General features: G+C 38.4%; 1 protein-coding gene across 2 annotated transcripts in view; it reads left to right on the top strand.

Annotated features, from left to right (window-relative positions):
* Window positions 1-22663, top strand: part of SYT1 (synaptotagmin I) — a 131372-nt gene that overhangs the window by 46980 nt on the left and 61729 nt on the right. Inside the window, exons 3-5 of one of the 2 annotated variants that reach the window (XM_009892463.1) lie at window positions 1529-1651; window positions 4896-5063; window positions 8127-8294. In XM_009892463.1, the coding sequence (XP_009890765.1) occupies window positions 1529-1651; window positions 4896-5063; window positions 8127-8294 (459 nt within the window). The remainder of the gene's footprint in view (window positions 1-1528; window positions 1652-4895; window positions 5064-8126; window positions 8295-22663) is intronic. The other variant, XM_009892464.1, reaches the window with a different exon arrangement.

Raw genomic sequence — 22663 nt, 5'->3', positions numbered from 1 at the left:
GCCAGCTGAATTTCTAGCTTATTTCAAAAAGTTGAGAAATAATTGCTTAATACTGTACAGTTTTGAGTCTGGCCTTTTGAATTTAGATCTGGCTTCTGAAAAATAACATTTTCTATCTCAGAGATCAATCTTCCCTCTTACCACACCCATGCAACTGTTGCAGCCTTCACGGCTGATTGAGAATGTTAATGCTAACATGAATGTTAACATTCTTTCTTTCACCAACCACCATCAACCATGGGTGTAACTACTTTCCAGCCTCACTATCTCATCAGAGAGAGAGATCCAGCTGCAACCTGTTATTTATATATGCTGTAGGTTTCTTCAGAACACCTCACATTGTGAAAAAAGAAAGAACATAAAAAATCTTACTCTTGCACTTAATAGTCTCTTTCTGAAAGCAGAAGGTCCATTTAGAAGGAACTTTCATGCAGATAGGGCTCTTATAGTTAAACATACTGTTTACTATAATATGCAAATAACAATTCTGGATGAATGCTCGGTACCGATTCCTTGTTTTCACACTCTCAACTTTATTTTCATATTTTCCACAATTTTCATTATTTTTCTCATCGCTTTTGCCTATGTTTCAGTTCTTACTCAGGTGAGAATCTGCTGGAATAAGATCTACATAGTTAGTTATGGTTCATATGGTTTAATAATTGTATGAATTCCCTTTACCGCAGTGCAAATACTTCTGCTTTCTGGTACAGCAAAAAAAAATTATTACATCATTTAGTATTTTAATTATGTATAAAATCTAAGATAACTGCTGTGTCCTTTAAAAATAGAGGGGTTTATGCAATAGACAAAGCTGTAAGCAGTTCTGTATTTCTTTATTTTTGTATTTCTTTCTAAGCAAACTAAAATCAACTTTCAATCAATTTGGTTCAGCCAAGCTTTATAGCGAGAATGAATAAAAAGGAAATTGGTCTCGGGAGGGAGGGAAAGGAGAAACATGCATTTGCTAATGGCATGGTGAAAACTTTGCTTCCATATTCATTCTAAATAAACATGAAAAATGTTTGGCATATGATTGTAGGAAGAACTCATCCACAGCACACGCTCTTTATCATAGTAATCCTACAGAAATGTGTTGCCAATTGCAAACGATTCACAGCATGCACAACCAGGTTTGACGTTGCCAAGATATTCTTAAGTTGAATGAATGTGTGACTTTGCTTATTTAATAGCATGTTTGCCTCCTTGTGCCTCTTTAAGAGCCAGTGTGAGCCCAGAAGAACTTTTGATATGAAGCTGATATCTTGTTTCTACTTTCAGGTCTTATAACAATCGTTGCTTGTAATAGCCCAAGAAGCTTTCTTCCTACTTCCATTGCTTGCTTGCTGATTTATAACATCTTCCTGAGCAACCTAAATAATATAAATATATATGTAAACTGCATATTTGAATTTCTGCTGTCATGCTTGCTTCTAATGGCTTGAAAATAGATTTGAAGACAGTGTCTGTTTTAAACTAGTACTTAAGAGTTTGCCTTATTTATGAATATTACATTCCTTCTTTCTAGGCTCTTAAGGATGACGATGCTGAGACTGGCCTGACTGATGGGGAAGAGAAAGAAGAACCCAAAGAAGTGGAGAAACTAGGGAAAATCCAATATTCTTTGGATTATGATTTCCAGAACAACCAGGTTTGAAACAAGCAACCTGTAACATTTCCTTTCTGTGTGTGTAAGGGGAGAATGAAGTAATAAATTTAGTTACAGTAGATACTTCTGAAATCCTTCCTGCTTGCATGGAGTAACGGGAGAAAACAAGACTCAAGATTCATGACAGAGGTACTGCTAAATTGGTATTCAGTGTACTCGGAGTTTATATTGCACCTTTAATCAAAATTGAAGACACAGTTTTCTCTAATAGTTATTAATAACTTAAGTTAAGGCTTCACCAATCAATGTCAACCCACATTTTATTATGGAGTCTGCCTGCAGACAGTAAAAGATGGCTTCAGCCTTCAGTTATTTAAAACGTAAGCAAACAAAAGATGCATGGGAAAAAAGAGGGACATAAAAGTAAGTTGATTCATTGTGGGTCTTTCAGCAATTCAATACGATTGCCAGGAGTAGCTTTCTCTCACTTCATCAGGTGTGCACCAGGTTCTGTTGCTCTCTATTAAAGCACACAGCACACCTACTAGCCAAGAAAATTTTAGTTTGGAACAAAAGTCCAAATAAAAAGGCCTGTCTCCCAAAAAACAGGAAAGTTGGAGAAGAAGAATCTGTCCAGTCAAGGACTGATACTCCTTCAGTACCCTACTCTGAAGCTGGTAAAACCAAACTTTGGCATACTTAGCCAGGTTTTCGGTAGGAGTAGACACCATAATGTGATGTAGACTTAGAAGGGACCTACTTAGCAGGTGTGGCCACATCCTGAACTAGCTCATATTTAATTACCCTTCCTGGCCTCTTGCTGTGCTTGGGATCACTTTTGTGAATTACATCAATTCACAGCCTCATGTTAAAACTCACTGCGCTTAACTTTGGACTGAAGTACACCAAGACATCTGACTTCTTCACTTCTACTGCATGTCTTTCAGTGAACCTGAGAATACATATCCTGCATTTCATTTTTTTGACAACTTTAGTTAAAACCACGTCATTTTTCTCTATTTAAGGAAAGAAATGACAACTGAACTTAAATCCCTGTTAATTCCCGTTCTTCATCTGAACAGACTTCCACATGTACTTGTAATTTATTTCCACATTCAGATTCTTTATTTGATGCTGTTCACAGAATGCAGTACACTTGGTTTTCACAAGCCAAAGAAAATAAGAGAAATTAAGAAAAGTTTCTTTGTCAGCAGCAGAGTATTTACACACAGCTATGACCTGGCGTATTACATAGTATTTCCCCGTCTTTTTACCTATCTTCCAACTTGCTTGTTTTTCAATGCAAGAGCCAAAAAGAATTCTGAAGCTTTTCAAGAACAAGTGGTTAAAGCAGCTTTCCCTTGACTCCCAGAGCAAATTCCCCTGGCCATGTGATGAGTCACACTGATCCCCCTTGAAATCAGTATGAAATCAGTATGAAGGGTTAGACCCTTTAGAAGCAGAAGATCTAAAGAGGAGGAAAGGAAAAGATGCAAATGCGTTCTGACAAGTGGATTTCAGTTTTCTCAGAATATGAAAACAAACTTTCTGTGTGAATTTTCTTAAAGGAAACGTTGATTTTGTGGACTTTATTTTACAAAGGGACACAGGACGGGAGAACAGCAAATTTGCAAAAGTGTGTAGTGTTTAGTTAAGGTAATAAATTATTTGAATTATGGATTCCTATTTTATTTTGCTGCTCTAAACTATGTTGCAGCTTGGAATTTATCAGAGGATGAATGATATAAAAGAGCAGAAGAGGGGATTCAGTTAGGTTAGTATAGTATGGTGGCATGAAACTACAGACCAAAACTCTGGCTACCGTATTGAATAGGGTTAAAAATGGAGACATGACCGATGTACTCTCCAAAGCACGATGCCTTGGTTTTAGAGAGAGAAATTTTAAAAGGGAATTGAATTGCTTTTCCACTCTGTTAACTAAAAGACATAGACTTGTTTTTCACTCTTTGATGTGAAAGACTTGATGTAGATCCTGAGCCTATCCATGTATTTATGAACTGTTATGCATCTAGCATAAGAATGAGGCAGAAAAGGAGAAGTGTTTCTTACAGCTAAAGGAAAATGTTTCATGGAGCTTGAGAGTCCTGTAGGTGGGAAAGCATGCAGGCCATACTGTGAATTTAAAACTGGTAAAAATAAGTCCAATTTTGAGGAATCTCTGAGAAGACAGAAGCTTCTTTCCTAGGTTTACTATATTGTTCTGTATTCCAGTTATTAGAGCTTCTGTTTCCAATTTTAAACAATTCATCCATGAGAGAAGCAAATATATTGTGACTGAAGCACTGATTTAGAAGAAAATATTCTCAGATTTCATTCCCAGTTCTTAATATCTTGTCTCACAGGTTGACCTTGAAGAGTCACTTGAATGTTTACCTTAGTTCTGTGTCTATGAAACAACATTAAAAGTATTTTCTTTCTCTCAACTCCATTACGCTGATGAGGCCTAATGCAGGCTAAGATGTCTAGATAACATAACATAACATGACATGACATGACATGACATGACGTAACATAAGCCTTCATTTATAACACTTAAAACATGCCCAAGGCATTTACAAGTTTCAACCGTACTTCAGTCTTATTTTTAGAAGTGTGTAAGAGATTTAAGAAACTGTTTTTTCGATTTTGCAATGAGATTACGAATTGTTATTAGGATTTAGTTACCAAAGCTTAGTTTTCATGGCATATTTTTGGAAAATGCTGCCCTGAGTTTACTACCTAAACCCATTTGTATACATAGCAAGAGAAGTTAAATATAAGGAAGACTGCAAGATCCATTTGTTTTCAATAAAGCTCTGCCTGAGGATTTGCATTTGATATATCACCTTTTTGTGTTTGGTTGGGGGGAAGGTTACGTGTTGGGGGTTTAGAATACAAATTTTGTAGTCAAAATTAGACATTCTTGATTGTTTAATAATGTGATTTCTATTCATGGTGCCCAGCATAGAAAAATAATGCACAAGAGGAGAGAGCAATTGAAAGTTATTTGATTGCAGTCTTTAAAAAGATGAAGTCTGTATTTAGCTGTAATCAGCTGCCCTTTGAAAACCTCTTTTCTGCTTAAAAACAGCCTTTGTACAGTCTGCATCTGCCATAATTGGTTTTCTAAAGTCTATAGTGTTGCTTCATTTGCCTTCCTTGAAAGGCGGGGGGGAAATAGTTTTTCATAGACCAGAAATAGAGTCTGCATGTGTATTTCTCTGCTACAATTTTTTTTGTAAATATCTATTTGAAATTTCATTCTGCTGGTTTTCTCTCTTTTCAGCTTCTGGTTGGGATTATTCAAGCAGCTGAGCTGCCTGCATTAGATATGGGTGGTACATCCGATCCCTATGTGAAAGTTTTCCTGCTACCTGATAAGAAGAAGAAATATGAGACAAAAGTCCACAGAAAGACCCTTAACCCTGTTTTCAATGAGCAATTTACATTCAAGGTATTTTTTTTATGATTATTGAAAATTTTTATTTAACCACTGTGTCTCATGCTTGGCTACAAAGTTAGACATCTTAGTTAATTGGTAACTGCAGCATAGTGATTTTTCATGTTGTAGAAAGCTCTGGTATTCAATCTTATGATGAAAATGGTATAATATAGGGTCAGACCTCAGTAGGTGTAAAAGGCACAGTTTGATTTTAGGCACTTCAGTTATCCTGATATATGACAATCTGATCCATATTTTATGGCCGGATAAAAATTACAAGAAAATCAGAAAACAGGGACACTGACAAATATCAAGTAAATTTCAGTAGACTAGAGTTTTCTTTAAATATCTTTGTAGTCTGATTTATGAATTTCAGTATACCATTTCTTTTCCCTCAAAAATAAATTAAAACTCAAGAAAGGTAAATGGATGAAATGGTAGATTAATCTTTGTCATAGCAATTCTTTGCCATGCTACTTTACATATGAAAAGAAATCATGTCTCAGGTTTAATAACATGTGAATTAAATAAACGTAGCTAAGCCTTACGCTGCAATATTTGAGTTGTTCCAATAGTATCTATCAATAGGGTTTTTGTAAGACTGTAGCCGTACCTAAACCCCAGTTAAATACAATAAAGGAATACTATTCAACGCGTTTCATACGGCTTCTCCTAATATACATTCCTCTGCTGTTACTTTAGGCCTTTCTCTCTATGCCCAATCATATAATGACAGCTGCAGATTGAAAACAGGAATAGTGAAAGACTCAGACTATGTAATCATTCAACGAGAAAGATATCCCTGGAGGCCAGAACTACTACTGCATATATAAGCTTATTTTTTTCCCTTGAAGATGTTCATCAAAATAATCTTTTGTGGGGAGTTATTTTTTTCTCGAGCTTTCCTCAGACAGTATTTAAAAGAAAACAGAGCTATAAATTACAGATTCCCGTGCAGCTCAAAAAAGAAAAGAAAGAACCAATAATACTGTCATCTAAAATGAAGGCACAAATTATTAACCAGATCATCCACTCCTGGACTATAGTGTCCCGCTTGCTTCAGGTGGCGCGCAGCTCCTCTTGGCATCCTTCCCCACCTCTCTGTGGCAGAGCTGCCCACCGGGCAGCCCAGGCCCGTTTTGTTCCCTTCTCCCAGAACAGAGCTGTGAGGTGCCTGCCTTCCTCCCAAAGAAGGGCTAATGGGGATGAGATGGGTTCTGTTTCTGTTGTATTGCATCTTGAGCCCTGGACCTCATTCCTTCTCTTCTTTGGGTGGTTGTCTATGTTAGTCCCCTTTTCATTTCTGTTCCACAGACATCCATGGTGCTGTTCCAGGGTGCAGGTGTTCATCAGGCTCCAGCTGTCTGAACTGTGTACCCACACTGTGCTGCCAAAAAGGAACTGAGAAATCCTGACTGGACTACACCAGTCTGGCAGAGGGAGGTGTTCCTCCTCAGGCCCAAGGTGGGAAGAGGGTTCATGCCTGGAGAAGTGACACGTCTGTGGCAGAAAAACACTCCTCTACCAAGTGTCCTTCTGCCAAGGTCTCACCTGCATTAAGTCAAGAGGCTGAGTATCTCTGAGCAGGGCAGAAAGCAGGGAGAGGGAGCAGTCCTTCACAAGATCTGAGGACGTCCTTGGTTGTCCCAAACAAAGCTTTATGCTGAGGCTGCTTTAGAAGTAATGAATGGAGGAAGCGCTGCCACTAGATCTTTAAAAAGCAATGTAGCAAAAATAAGCTTTAATGAGGTCAAGTTAATGATTAAAAAAAAGAAAATAATGATAAATGTAGTCTTTTCATACATTCCAAATGACCAAGATCCATTAAGCGATATTGTAAACTGATGGAGAAGGAAACTTTACAACATTTCTCTTCTCCTGTTTTTGAGGCTGCATAAAAATAAAAGTGGAATTATTTAGAATTTTGCCTTCCACATACATTTGCCTTCTGTAGCTTTTTAGAAGCTACAAATAACCTACAGAATCAAAATAGATTTTGCTATAGTATTTACTACAATGCGCAACCCTGTAGCCACTGAAACCATTGTACTCAGTAATGGAAGCTGGAGTTTCTTTTAAACATTATAGAACATGTTATGAAAAAGAAAAACTACTCATGTTATTAGGAAGTATATTAAAAAGCAAGTGGAAGCCAAACAGTAACAAAAGACGACAGTCCTAGGGTTTAAACAGACTGGAACATACAGCAGTTAACAAGGCCAATGATAATGTCACGCTTTCATTTCTCTTTTTATAAAGACAATTAATAGAGAAATGTTTACTGAAGCCTGTGGAAACCATTTATACTTGCAGAATATATTCAAATTGACCAAGTGTTCAGTGTAAATCCAAACAATTTGGAAACCAGACCTCTCCAGGTAGCCACTCAAGTGTAGCTTACCTGAACTGCACATCTTCATCTGAATATTAAAAATGTGACTCATAAGCGTCCTAACCCACAGCATCTGTCCAAAACACACCAGAACAGCTGGAGAATTAGTCAGAACTTGGCCTTCTGCCACCGCAATTTCTAGCTGTACGCTGTGACTTAGAAAGCACCTTAGTGTCTACAGTGTGAAAGGTATCATAATGAAAAATATGCCCTGGTAAGTAATAGGTAGTGGTACCATAAGAGAGCTATTTAGTGTCTAATTACTTTGTGTCAGATACAGTAAGCCGGTTCTGTTTTTTTCATCAGACTGGGAGCTACCCATTTCTGAGCGATGACAGTTGATTTATTGAGGAAAAGACACCATTGTGTGAAAAGTTCATGTGTCTTCAGTGCAAATAATTGGGCTTCCTGTTTCAGTTTCATCACCCACAAAATGATTTGAAGTAGAATGAGAAAAACCCGGGGAGTGATGGGTGAGCTGCCACATTGTTCTATCGAGTGCCAGAGCCTGGTCTCAAAAAATACTGCGTCTGGTGACTCTGAAACAAATACACCTCATAATTTTCTCTGCAGTTCAATTTACCTGAGATGACAGCTGATAAACCAAAGAAATAGATTTGCATTGTAGTGGACTGATCTTTATTGTCTCAGATACGGAGTTTGTCATTTTCTCTTCCTTGCAGGTGCCATACTCCGAGCTGGGTGGAAAAACTTTAGTGATGGCAGTTTATGACTTTGATCGTTTCTCCAAACATGATATAATTGGGGAATATAAGGTTGCGATGAACACAGTGGACTTCGGTCATGTCACTGAGGAGTGGAGGGACTTGCAAAGTGCAGAGAAGGAAGAGGTAAGAAAAATCAGACTTTTCTATTTTTTTCCCCCAGGACACTTTTATCCTCAGCTAGAGAAACAGTCAAACTAGCAACGTTTTTTTTTGCCGAGACAGTTCCCATCTGTTATCAGCATTTCTCAGACTTACTTTGCCTGATAAATTTTTGATAAGCATCTTTTCCAATACTCATTGAATGGTACATTCTCCTTTGCTAATCCTATTTTCAATCTTTTTGATACCTTATGCAACATATTAAGAAAGTTTTCATGAGTTTGACTTTTTCTTGAATTGATGCAGTTTGGGTATATAGAATTTGCATTTGAATTACAAGAGCAGTGTGCATTTAGGTTTCTTTGTGGCCCTAATCATTCTCAATGTTTGCATCTCAAGGCATCTTATTGTGCATGAAGATAATGGTAGGTTTTCACTGAAATACCTTACAATTTTATTGAGCTGCTATGCAATAATATCCATTGATCAGTTATGCATTTGACAAAGACCTTGGAACGGCATCTCACTCAAATATTAATCACCTTTTTTTATTTTCTCTCTGTGGCAACATCCTGTGGGTTCATTATTTAGTAGGTATAATGCTACATGTACACAAGACATTTTTTGGAAAGACTTCCTCATGAAACTGTGCATCCTGTGAGGTTGTTCGTACTGGCACATCTACCTTTTTGCGTATTACAAGACCATTTTGTATTCAGTTTTACATTACTTTTCCTTTTGATTGCTAGATAATATCTGCCCACACATAACAGTCAGAGTGCACAGCGTGCTTCAATTCTCTGGTGGGAGAAGAAGGAATCTGAGTCTGAGTTCCTCATTGTCTAATGTAGCTAATAAGCTGCTTTGGATTCAAACCTTAGTTACTGTAATTAAAGAGACAATCTCTGGATGAAGTCTTTCCTAAATAGAAGTGACGAGAACCTGAATGTTGGATTGAGACTACAAGTCGTGAAAAATTCAGTAGATGCTGAGCCATGCAGCCTTCTTAGATTTTCAAAACTGGAAGCTTTCAGTCTTGCCTTTTTGAGTGTTTGTTTTTTCAGATATCTGTCTTCTACTGCTTATTGATTTGAAAGCCACGGCTGTATTGAGACCATTCTGCACGGCATTGTTTCATAGCGACAGCATTTGCAGGACTCTCTTATTGCACGTGACATTGGTATCCATGCTATATGGGGCATTTTCCTTCCGCTCTTAGAGCTAAAGATGAAAATGAAAAAAGAGAAAAAGGAAGTTTGCAGGTCAGGGGCCCTGTTCTTTTAAAGCCTCAGCATACTGGAAAGCTAGAAATGTGAAATCAGAGTGTATTAATCCTTCCAAACTTTATTAGGAATCAAACTGGACTTTTATTGCACTATTGTGTGTGATATCAATGTGTTTCATGTTTTTCTGTTGCAACAAGCATAAAAGGAGCCGAATACTACACAAAGAGGAATTGAACCTTCACCTTTTTAGTATAACTTCAAGCGTTTTAGAACATAAACAATGATATCCCCATATGCAGGTGGCAGATAACATGGCATAGATTAGTGTGGGATTTCATCTGTCTTGTAGCATAGGACATTGCCTCTTGAGTTTTCTAGCTTACCTCCACAGTTAGACCTGACTCAGTCCCTTGGTTGTTTCATAAAGTTCATATCCTGCTAATACAAAATGATGTTAAAGTTGCTTTAAATATAGTGTGAGCTACTTCCAAAAATGCATTCTGACTTGGAAAAAACTTTGAATTAAAATAAAATATGGTAATTAAAAGAAATAATTCTTAAAATATTTGGATATTAGAAGAACTTTGAATAGTTTGCAGTAGGGACAAAACCTAGGTTGTACCTTATTTGTGCTTTCAGAGCCCAAGTAAACTGACAGATATGTATTTTAACATGCGTTTGTCATTTGTCTGTGCAACTGCATTTGCATTAGAGTCATGGTAACTAGAAGCAACTAGCTTTCCGTAGTTCCTGTTTGAGCCTCTGCCCTCACCTTTCTTGAAATTTCAGTACTATATATACAGAAAAAACATTGTCATTTTTGTAAAGTTTTTTGATAGGCCCTTTTTGAAGCTGCTACTGATGCATGGCTTTTATATTTATAAGAAGCTAGGCAATGTCATGCTATGAAAACATCCTGAAAAACTGTGCTTGCACCAACTCCCTAAATATACTGAGTATAAAAGTCTTATTTTTATTTCACTTTATGTTGAATTCAGTTGATTCACAACACAGAATATACAATTTAATTAACACTGTAATCATAGAGGGCAAAATCATTGTACGAGCAGTTACTCTTCTTTTTGCTCATAAAGCTTCACTGTACTTTCCATCTTTTTTTCTAAATGGGCTTGAAATTGATGGCAGAGTAAAGATGGTTTAATGAAATATTTGAAGCTCTACCTCTCACAGCCGAGCCATTTGAATGGCATCTCTCTGACACTGCATTCTCTTCTGGGAAGAGTCTTATTAATATATTTATGTTGGTGTAGCGCTTTGAAGGCACAAGGCTTTACGTAAGCATTTGTTCTGACTGTGAGAGGGCTTTGGGAATGTACGAGTCTGTAGAATGACTCCTAAATATTGGGGAGGCCATTACTAATAAGCTGCATACCTTGAATCCTTTTTCCCTGGCTGCTTTTAGCTCTGCTGTCCTTGTGAATATATGGAGGTGATTTATCTAGTAGTCCTTCAGTCTCATATGACTGAGAGGATGGGAGGGAAGAGTGGTAGATACTGAAAGATTATTCACTTTTACCAAGTCTGACATATAATGGTTTGGGCACAGAGTGTTAAAAAACAGATGACAGGAGTTTGCTCCTCTGTGTCATCTACCAGATGTCACTGCCATTAACTTTATCTGAGTACACACTGCATCCAATATCTGTTATCACTCCAGTACAGAAGGCCAGACAGACCTCTTCTTTGCTCACAGCAGTGTGAATCATACTGAGAGTCATCTTCTGAATACTTCAACTAATTTCCCTCCAGACACTTTGTTATATTGGCACTTAAATTAAAAACCTGTTGTAGCAAACATTCCAAGAAATTTTAGGGAATATAAGGAAGAGCAGAAACAATTCTTCCCTTGAAAGCAGTGGAGAAGCAGAGCCTTATTGCATGAGAAGAAGGATCTTAGACCTGCCAGCATCCACCACCAAGAGTTCTGCAGACCTCTTACAACTGCCATCGTGTAAGACTCTGTGCATCATCTGATCAGGCATCCGCCATGGCTAGGTTACATGATGGATGTATGCTCATATCACAGTGGGTTGTGATGGGTATATTTCATACGTGGCTTCTGAATTGGAAGTCTCCTGGAAAACACCAAGATGCAAAACAGCTTCTCTCTCCTACATGATGCACAATCCCAAGCAGAAGAGTTGCTACAGTACTGCCCGTGACATGCAAGCGGTCTACAGCTGGGGAGTGGAAGACCAATTCTGTGAGGCTGATGTGCACTATTTATGAGGATTGTTCTTTCCTTCCTCTTCAAAAAATAAAAGTTGAAGGAAGGAGATGGAAAAGTGGCCTGAAATAGTTATATGTAATACCTCAGTATGCTTCACAGAAGTTGGAGATCGACAAAGTTAGTAAGCCGCCTAGCTTATTGAATCCTCAGCACTGAAACTTGCAGAGAGTTAAGAGGAAAGGACATTTTTACAAATGTCACTGTCAAATCACAGCAGCAAATCACTGTCATTTTCTGTTATATCAGAGATGGACAGATGATCTAATAGGCCTTTCCCATCTCTAATAATAACACTTAGTTCTTATACAGCTTTGCAGACAGCACAGTGCTTTGCAAAAGAAAGTATCATTATCCCTACGGAGATGCTGTCAGAGTGTCAGACAAATTTTAAAATGTGAGGTCTCCTTTAGTGCATATTATATTGGATCACTATGTTTTCTGCGTGGTGTTCAAGTTTTCTCAAGTTCACTTCCTCTTACACCCAATTAAAACTTTAAAAAGTTAAAGCTGAGGGGGTTTTAATTTTTAGGTTTTGTGGCAGGGTTACATGCAGTAAACGCCCAATGTTGAACACATGTTCAGCATTGTAAGTGCAGCATCTGTCCTGCAAAGGAATTCAATTTGACAGTGAGGTTAGGAACTAAACAGAGGTTCTTAAGTTTGAGAACAAGCAAGCCTGATTTGAAATTCTTCAGCAGTTAATTAGTTGTTTTTCATCTTGGAATTGAAGATGTTGGAATGTTGTGATTTTAAAGGTAAAACCATATGACTCAAGTAGAGCAGTTACAGTACTGTTTCAGGCTATTAGAATTATGCATTTCTTTTCTCGCCTTTCATATTCAGACCGCTGACAATCCCACTATATACCTTTGTTGAGTATTCTCTTTCTTAACTCCCTCTCTGGAAGAGACACCTACCTTAGGAGGTCAGAGGCATTCTTGTGTTATAACAAAAAGAATGTAATTGGCTTACTTGAAATCAAAAAGGAACTTGTCTTGATTCATCTCAGACTGTCTGGCTTTACAGATATTAAATTCAAATACAGAGGACAGTAGACAAGAAGGAGAAGTTCAGTGATAATGTTACATTCAGGTTCTGCTGGGGCCCTTCTGTTTCTGGACAGTATTCATTCTGAGATCAGAAAAACTTGTATTGCTTATGTGTTAAAAAAATACTTAGTACCATTTGACTTTCAAGCGTGGAAGGGCATCTTTAGGTTAAACTGTGCTGACAAAGTAGATCCTACATTTGGTGCTAAGCATCTAATGATCCATACACAAAATAATAATACTTATATTAATGTTGATTCTAGACAAGGCATATTCCTAAAGACCTTGTAGAAAGTTACAAGGCCAAAAGAAGGAATAGTGAACATCTCTGCCTCTTAATGTTATTGGTGGCGGGGGGGCCTGTTGCTCAAGAGTAGAATATTTTAAAATGCTTAATAGAGGAGAGAGACCAGACCAGCCAAGGAGTTCAAAAGCACCCATGCTTGGATGTTTAACATACAGTGACATTTGGAAAGCAAGGTTCTGAATGGTGTTTTTATAGGCTTTTGAGAAAGATGCTGAGAGGGATCGAAATCATGTTAGAGTTCTTCTTAAAAAGGCTTAAACAGAATTTATATCACTTAGATGCTAGAAGTATTCTCCATGTACCTGCAAGTGATTCATTCTGATTGCTGATGTATCAGTCATTTGTGTGGGTTGAAGTGTATTCCAAGTGGAAAGCGCTAAAACTACACTACAAAGAGATGTTTGGGATGGAAGCTGCAGAAGGAATTCCAGGGAATTCAGCCATATTCATGGAGCACTCCCAGTTATAAAGCTCTGTAATCTGGGAGGGATTGCAAATGCATCTGCAGGATCAGCTGATTGGTGTGAAAGGGCTACAGAACATGCTAAATATGAAATTCTCCTGCGTTGTTCTCCACCTGAACTTTTATGTACTTACTTATTTTTCTGACTACCAGCATCAGTGAATGCATTATCCAGAAGCAGAAACTGCATTTCTCAATGGGATTCTAGGTAGCGGCTTTGCAGTAGTCCAGGGTAATACCTTATTTCCCTTTCTCCCCTCCCTTTGCAAACCGACAGTGACAAAAATCGTTACCTGATTGCTGTTACAAACCAGGATCAGAAGCTAAGGGAAGCTGTAAGATGGCTGTATCAAAATACTCCATCATAAGTGTCATTAGAAGGACCTTCAGAACAGAGAACAGCATTTTAACAGCCACAAGGAAAGAGCAGCTCTCACAAAGAAGATGACAGCTTTTTCACTAAAAGGTTGAGGCGTAGTATGCCACTCCGGTCTCCTCGTTTTGTTGTGCCCGCACCACGTAGAACTAAAAGATCTTGGTTTCCAGAAGCATCAGAGAAAGATGTATTTTTGAAAAGGTTAAAGACAAAGATTTAGGAATTGTGGTCCGAGAAAAAAGGGATTAGCCATTTTCTTCATTTTTTTCCTTTGTCAGCTCTTAAACACCAATTTAGACCATGTCAGGGATTACCATAGTAACCATTTAACCTCTTTTCAGAGCCTGTTGTGTTTCAGTTTAGTTCAACAACTGGCATAACTGGCATTTGAAGCACTTTGCATTGTACTTGTGACAGGAATTAGCACCAAATGCCCTTATTTTAGAGAAATCACAGTTAGAATATAGAACATAATACTGTATTTTCAGTTCTGTGGTATTAGGCTTTTGTTGTTTTTATGCTAATATTTTAAGAGGTAGACTACATTAATTTAGGGTGTATTACCAGGTTACATTAATTTAGGATGTATTACCGGGTCTGATTTCTAGGCTGGATAGATGACAGACAGTGATAATTCATTCCTACAGTTACCTGTTCAATTGCATCATGAAAACTCAGCCTTCTACCAAAGGCCAAAGAAACTCCTCGCATTGGCTGATGTGCTGTTGGTGTGTTCCAGGTGATGCAGCTGGGTGGTTTTAGTACAATCAACCCTGTACTTCTTTCCTCTTTCTTTTCCGTGGCCTTCTGCAGCTTACTCTGTGATTGTTATCATCAGAACTAGAAAAACACTCGTGACATGATGATTTAAATTAGAGTCTAAAAACCTTTGGAATAGCATAGCCTTTTTCTCTTTTTCATGTCTAATTCAGTCTGGGCAGGATGCTGTTGTACAAAATAATAACTTGCAGAAAAAAAACTTTTTCATAGAATATCTGTTTCTGCATTTTATGCATTCTTTCCCTGTAGGTTAATGGAGAACTGACATTTCCAGTTTTTAAGATCTTGCCGTCTCCAACATAAACACAGTTCTTTTTGAAGGACTGATTATGGATAGTCTTTCAGTTTCAATCACACAGATCAAAGCAAATATTAGTATTCTTGGATGTTCATAGGTAACTGTACGTCATACATAAGATTTAAAGAGTTTAACAAGATAGATGTAAATGCTTTTCTGTGCCTTATCTGATTATAAACATTTGTAGTGTTGGTGCTATACAATTCAAATGTTTTTAACCTCTCTGTCATCTAGAATTCTAATAGTGAGGAGTTATACTCCAAGAGTGATACCATTGTCTAAAGATCAAACCATTTCTCCTCTCTCTCTGTGTCTCTCCAGACTTTCGTAGCATTGGCCACACAAAGGGAGAAAATCATAAAATGCTGACTGATCTCTCCATTTCTTATTCTTTTAGGTTTTGGGTTTTTTTAACTTCTACCATCATTCTATACACCTGAGTGAGTCAGTTAATAATTAAGCTGCATTTTTTACCCTCCACTGCCTAAAGTTGCTGTTGCTTTTTATTATCTGTGTTGACCAGAGATCAAACTTCTGTGAATCACTCCACCTCTTCACTTCTCAGCATATTGTCACTCTGTGTGTGTGTGTGTGCATATAAGATGTAGACCTGAGCATGGAGCAGAAATACATCTTCCTTTTATGATGCATCTTTTGTGATGAAAGCTTTTGTGCAGACTTTAGTAGTTTTGTGAGCACCCTTTAATTGCATTAACTGGGAATTTTTATTTTAGATGGCTGCCTGGCTGGCGCACTCACTAGATGGATGAAGCAGTACTGTAGTTGTCCTGTCCTTTCCACTGACAGAGTTTCCAGAGTTGGATTTTTTTCTCTGGAGGGCTTGAGTATGGTCACTGCTGCAGAATTACTACTCCTGCTGTCTCCTTCGAGCCGAACACAACTCGCTTTGCGCTACAGTCATCAGCGCGCAGATGAAATTCATTTCTGATCTCCCTTTTGAACCCAGATATTGTCTGTATGTGCTTCTGGCCGGCCAAGCACTAGATGACAAGAAATAACTGAAACGGAATCCAGTGGCATGGAGGCCAAGACATTTTCCTTGAGCATTATGTCTGCAATTACAATTACAGAAATAGTGCCAAAGGCAGGAGTTTCCAAACTATCATTGAGAAAGAGAGTTCAAAGTGGTATGTTATTGCTGCTTGATCGGCTGGATGCATTCACCTACAACAGAACAGAATTAGGAGTTATTGCTACTTCCACTGTCACTGATAATGGCAACTAAATTTGGGAAACTTTCTCTAGTGCCTTTTGCCACTTATGGCTGACCTTGAGTTCAAATCTCTTCTTCTTAGATAGAGACCTTGCCATAAAATTCTAACCTAAGTCATTCCCTAGACGATTACCATTATGTGGGGTTTATAACTTGCTTTTGATGCCATGGGCATAGAACATGGCACTGCAGCTTGGATGGCAGTGGGCACACAGCACCTGAGCTTCCCATTAGATCATTAACCAATTTCAGTTGCTAATTAAATTGCTTCTGGTAATCTTCAGAGTTACTGGGTTGTCTGGAATCTAGTTATTTTACCTTTGTTTTTCCATATCTTCTTCAGTAACTGTGAAAATTAACAGGAGGATCTCTGTTGATGAGTGGAGCTCAGGCTTCAAAACTGGCAGGAGCTTATTTTCGTGAGTGCCCTGAGGTCTGCAGCTGACATCCCCTGTCTGTTAATGCCCAGCACAGAATTAGATAGCAGCGGATTATGCTCAAAGTGTTTTTATTCATTCAGACTTTCACATTAATCAGTCAGGCTGAACATTAGTTTTCTGTGATGTTTTAGAGCAGGCAAGTTTTCCAGGAGATGTGGGTCATTTGAATTAATTTTTTTGCTTGTACTTACTGCACAGAAAATAGGTACAGCTATTGCAATTCTGTGACACAACGTAAGAGCTGGAGTTCTTCCACAGCACATCACTGTAACACGACTTCTTTCTTGTCATAGTACATTTTCATCCCTATCACTCTTAAACATATGTCAAAGCCCTCCGAAAAACCCCACCTGTAACTTCACGTGCCATCCAAATATGCGCATGCTTCCTCATCTTTTTTTTAACAATGAGGACGGGTTTGTCTCATAGCAATTTGATATAGCAAATGGTGATGTTTCTCTAGATATAAAATCATACTTTTCTACGTACATTCTTTCATACATATTTAAAATATTAAATCATTTAAAATCCCTTAAAAACGTGATTACTTCTTCAGGATGTCAGGCTGTGATGCTAAACTATTAGTTGATTTCTTAATGGAGAACCGTATGTTTTTACTTTTATCCATCAGCCTAAAGGAAAATTATGCGCATTTAGTGTATTGAAAGTTGCAACTTTTATTATTAAAAATGTAAAATCCAAAAAGTAGTATTTTCTGATATATGATAATTGTAAATGAGAACAGATTTTAATTAAGTTCTACTGCATTTGCTGCAGCAATCGTATGTTCCAGAATGACTTGAGAATATTGGCTTCCTGCTTGGATTTCAGCCGTAGAGGTCTAGAGTTGGCATAAGTTCCTGCAAGCACAAACACCAGTCACATTATGTAAGAATTTAAAGCTCTGAAACTTCCCTGCTTATATGTTCCCTATCATGAAAACTAGCTGTTAATCAGCCTCAAGCACAATCACTCCATACAAAGCCATGAATATCTTGTGTATAAACAATGGGACATGCTCCTTAAACTTTTAGACTTTTTAGACCACCTGTTCATCGATTCCTTGGGTTTATTGCCAGAAGGCACTACAATATGAGCTCGTACAACTCGCTGAGGATGACGGCTCTTTAAATCTGATCGCTTTTATTTGCATTGAGCCTAGACTAGTTAACATTAACATTTTCTTCCTGCAGAAAAAGCTCCCATTTCAAAAACCTTTCTTTTGTTTACAAATACTACTAATCTCTATCAAATTGGGTATTTTTCTAAATGAGGTGAGGTTGTCTGCCCTAAATATGAAAGACTCCTACATCTTCAAGGAACATTTTAAAGAACCTTATATAATCAAACTCAATGTAGGAAACAGGCAGCATTCAGGGGACAGCGGTGTTCCCCTTGTGCCAAATTGGGAGGAAGGTGGCGCAAGGAAACCCCCTTACAAGCTTGGAAGTTAGACCTTGCTTGGTTTTGGAGGAAGGAGCTAGAAACCCGCTAATTCTCGACCCATGGCATTTTGTCCTGGCCGCACGGCCATAGACTGCAAATATTCAAAGCTCAGGTTTCCTCATGTCATCCTGACTTTCAGCATTATCCTGCATGTTTTTAGGGGAAGTCCATCAAAACCATGTTTCCCATGTGTCCTGGTTTGAGGTAAAACAGAACCAATTTTGGTCAGTAACTTTGCGTCTTAGCTGGGCCTCTCTAACAACTGAAATTAACAGCATATTGTGCAGGCAATGTTCACTCTCTCAGGGTGATAAGACCTATGTTTATAGCTGATGCCCAGCCATGGTATGCAGAGAGGACCTTGCTTATACTTATTGCTATAACAACCAAGGCCAACCAACTTTGTTATTTGCCCCGTTGGAGGGTCGGAAGCGGAAAAGCATAGTGGGGTCCCACCTGCAAGGAGGAGCGAATAGGACAGGTGACCCAAAACTGACCAACGAGGGTATTCCATCCCATCTGCCTCATGCTCAGTATAAAAGCTGAGGGATCGAAAGGTCAGCTCGCTCTCTTCCTGCAATGGCCAACGTCTGAGGAGGACTCTGTTTCTCTGCCTGTGATCCCGATCCTGAATGCAGATCCGGAATCCAGTTCCCGTCCATCACTGAGTCCAGCCTGGGACTGCCCCAGTGCCAGCCGGTGTCGTGATTGTCATCTCGGGAGCTTGATACGGTTTTGTATATATTTCATTCTTTCTTTTTTTTATTTTATTATTAATATTTCATTAAAGTAGTTTAGTTCCTTCTAAACTCGTAAGTCTCTTTTTCCTCCTCTGCCCCTCTCTCTGAAGAGGGGTAGAAGAGAGCATCTGTCGGTCCCATCTGGGGTCCCCCAGGTCCCCAGTAGCCGATTTGGCCTAAACCACGACACCACGACACATTTTAGTACCAACTAATCAGAATTTTGTGCAAATTCCACTGGAAAATTCTGCATGAGACCTTACTGACAAGTTTACAAAGAGAAGGCTGCTGACAGTAGACCAGCGTTCATTATAGGCAGCTTTGCACCTCTGCTGGAAAACTCCTAGAGGGTCATCAAACCCAACACATCCCTCATAGCTTCAGCAGTTACTCTCTTTCTCTCTGCTAAAATGTGGACTTTATTTGTTATTTGGATGTTACTAGATTCTACTCCAAGTCATTGATTGTTGTTATGCCCTTCTTCAGTAGATTCAAGCCATTTAATACATGATGCTTCCTCTTCTCTACAGTACTTATGCACCGTAATCAAGACACTTCCAATCCTCTTTTCAGAAAGCTGCAGAAATTCATCTGCTGTATTTTTCACAATCAGGCTTTTTTTCCAGTTTTCCAATAAGAGTTGTGACTTTTTACCTTCTTTGTGGTTTTCAGCATCTTAAAAAAAAATATGTACACAAGACCTGTGTGCAGTGTACTTGATATCCTTGCCAGACAGGCAAAGTCACCAGCTGCTTCTGCTCACTTCTGCCATTGAGTGTTTTGCACAACATTACACTAGCAGTTCATGGTCTGTAGCTTATTACCCGAAATCCTCAGCAGGAGGCACTGCCTTATAAGATATATTTTCTTATTCAGTGGATGCTTAGAAGTAGTCTTGAGTTCTTTGTCTTAGGATGTATAATTTTTGCCTTTGGCTGTATGAAAATGTACTTTGTGACTGGTTACAGCTAAGTGATTTACCACTTTCTCTCTGACCAACCTATTGCATGACTGTTTACCATTACGTTAATTATTGTATTGCCTGCTTACTTTATCAGCAGAAATGTCTTCCACATCTGTAGAAACAGCAGCAGACCTTGAACAGAAAAAAAAACCATTTTTTTTGCATGTTTCCTTCATCAACCAAATTTGCAATCTTATCAAAGAATAAATCTGGTTTTACTTGAAAGGACCTAGTTTCCATAAAACCATGTGACTTCACATTCATTATATTCCATATCCTTTAAACTATCATTAATGCAAACTCTTATGAGTTCTTCCTTTGTTTCATCTGGGTTTGATAAAAGGCAAATGGCTGATAGATACCGCCTTCATTCCATTTGGCCTTTTTTGAGTAAGATGGGCATAACATTAGCACTGCTCCAGTCTTCTAAAATTTCCCTTGTGGTCTAAGATTTATTAAAAATGAACATCATTGAGCCAGAGATCTCATGATAAGTACAGTCTTCTTTCCTAGATTTTTATAGATGACTGCAGTGACCTCTTTCTTTTTACCGGAGATTAATGAAATTCACTGTGTGGTACTGATTGCTATGATGACCTTTGACGAGCTGTCTTGTCTTCCTAAAGAATGTGTTAAGAGAGTTTTTGGAAGTGAAATAGCCAGGGAAAGTGGAGTAATAAACAAGGTTTTTGCCTGTACGTATTTATCCAAAAACTTGAATCTATTTCTGTAGTTTCATAAAAAACGTATTTTTGAATACTCAGTTTAAGAAGTGGATGTGAGCCTGGTAGGGGTAAGTCAATAGATTTGAATATGTAGCACTAGTTACACAGCACTCATTCTTGAACCAAGCACAAATTTTTAACAAGCGGAACTTAAAATTTATAATGCAAGGGGTTGTAGAAGGAGGCATATACTAGTTTCTTCATTTCAACTGGAACCAAAGACAAAAATATTGAAATTATCTGAGAGAGTATTTTACATATTTCTGGCTTTCCTGAAACTAGGAAGCACTAGAACAGGAGTGGCTCTGAGCTTTTATGAGGGTTTTCAGCTTGCCTCTTTTCCAGCTGCATATCCTTTATCTCATTTCATATTTTTAGGCAGTTTGGGTGCTCTGGAAAAATCTCCAGTACAAAAATTATTAAAAGAGGACAGTGGAAAAAAACTTTCCAAATGAAGAACAATGGTACAGAAAGGGATTTCAAATCCTGCCTGTGCTTGTAGCACAGAAGCAGTGGATGGAAATAAAAGATGACATTGACTCGGGTGAAATTATACATGAAGGAAAGTCTTCTTCATCTTGATAAATTACAGGGAGAGAGCTGTCTCATGATAAGACTTCACCTGTCAGCTGTTAACTTACATCAGGTGTCGGTGGTTTTTCCATCAGCAAATCTAGTTCCTTTTCAGCTTGCTGTGCAGTCCCTTCATCTGCAGCCTTTTGAAGGTCGCTACTGTGGTTGCAGTGCAGTAAGGATCTTGACCTGCCCTTCCCTTATGCCTGAGTTTTCTCTTTTTGAAAATAAAGACACAAGCTAGTTTTGGCACAGAATTGTGTTGCAGGCTGCTTTGGAAGCTGGGGAACATGGTAAGAAGGCTTCTGTAAATTTAATGGAAGGTAACACCTTAAAGAGGGTAGATAGTCAGGTTCTTGTCCTGTTCAGGGAAGCCCTTGAGCATGTGCCAGGTCCTCATGTGTTCTGTTTGGCCTCCTGCTAGCTAACCAGCAAGCTTCTAGTTTTAAAACAATGATGTTACATACTGCCTCTTGCCTAATTGCCAATTTAGGAGATCTTGGAGGATGCTGCTGTATTGTGTGGGATTTGTGACTGGGGTCATGGAAGGGAGCTGAAGGTAGTGCTGGGGGTTTTATGGAGGAACGTCAAAGCTGAACTGGTGTTGCAGCAAGCAAGAGGTGAGAGAAAGGAGGACATATATCGGTGGGAGCTGAGTGAACCAGGCTGTGTTAGTATCACTGCAAAAAGAACCATTTATTTATAATCTAGCTGGGACTGGTGCAAGGTCTTTTTGTCTTGGTAGTTTGTTACAGAGGAAAGGGAAGAAGATAGCTGGCTACAAAAGTGATCCACAAGTTCCACTGAATTCTTCTTTGTAGTTCTTGCAGATCAAATAGAAATATACTGTACAGCTTCAGTAATGGAGGCACTGAATTCACCTGATAGTCTCTCCCTGGGGCTGTTGAATTTCACCGGAATTTACCAGCAGCCATAGAGAATTACTCATTCTATCATACCCACCTACTGGTTTGTTTACTGTTTGTTCTGTTTTTCATTAATCGATAACGTATGATCATTGTTGCAAGGACTCTGTTCATGCCAGGTTTTTAATACACTACCACATCCAGTGGCACATCTTAGAAATATGAAATCAGCAACTGATTTGATTCTTAATTACGGTTCTCTGCTGTCTACCAATCCTGTATATTTTCGGATGTGTACTGTAATTTCAATGCATAATCTAAAGTTTCAGAGTCAATTGCTTTTGGCAACTAAGACACTCTTGGTAGCAGAAACTACATTAATTAAGCATTAAGGTGCCCGTACTTACTACAAGAGATGTTTTCAAATCAAGCAGGGGTACTGTACTGTGGCTTCCTGTACCCTGTCTCAGGAGGACAAGGATTTTCTGTAAAGTGGTTGCAATGCACATATAATACTCTAATAATTATGGAAAGCTTTGTGATTTGACTTCTCACAGTGTCTGATAAGCCAAAAAAAAAAATTCTTTCAAATGTATTACATTTCCTTTCAATGTTGTACTTAGACTACTCACTAGAAGACTAGCCTTGTGACATG

Source organism: Charadrius vociferus, unplaced genomic scaffold (genome assembly GCF_000708025.1).
Source record: "Charadrius vociferus isolate BGI_N301 unplaced genomic scaffold, ASM70802v2 scaffold839, whole genome shotgun sequence".
In the NCBI taxonomy this organism is placed as follows: Eukaryota; Metazoa; Chordata; class Aves; order Charadriiformes; family Charadriidae; genus Charadrius; species Charadrius vociferus.
Note: the sequence above shows the minus strand (reverse complement) of the source record. Positions and strands in the feature narration are given on the sequence as shown.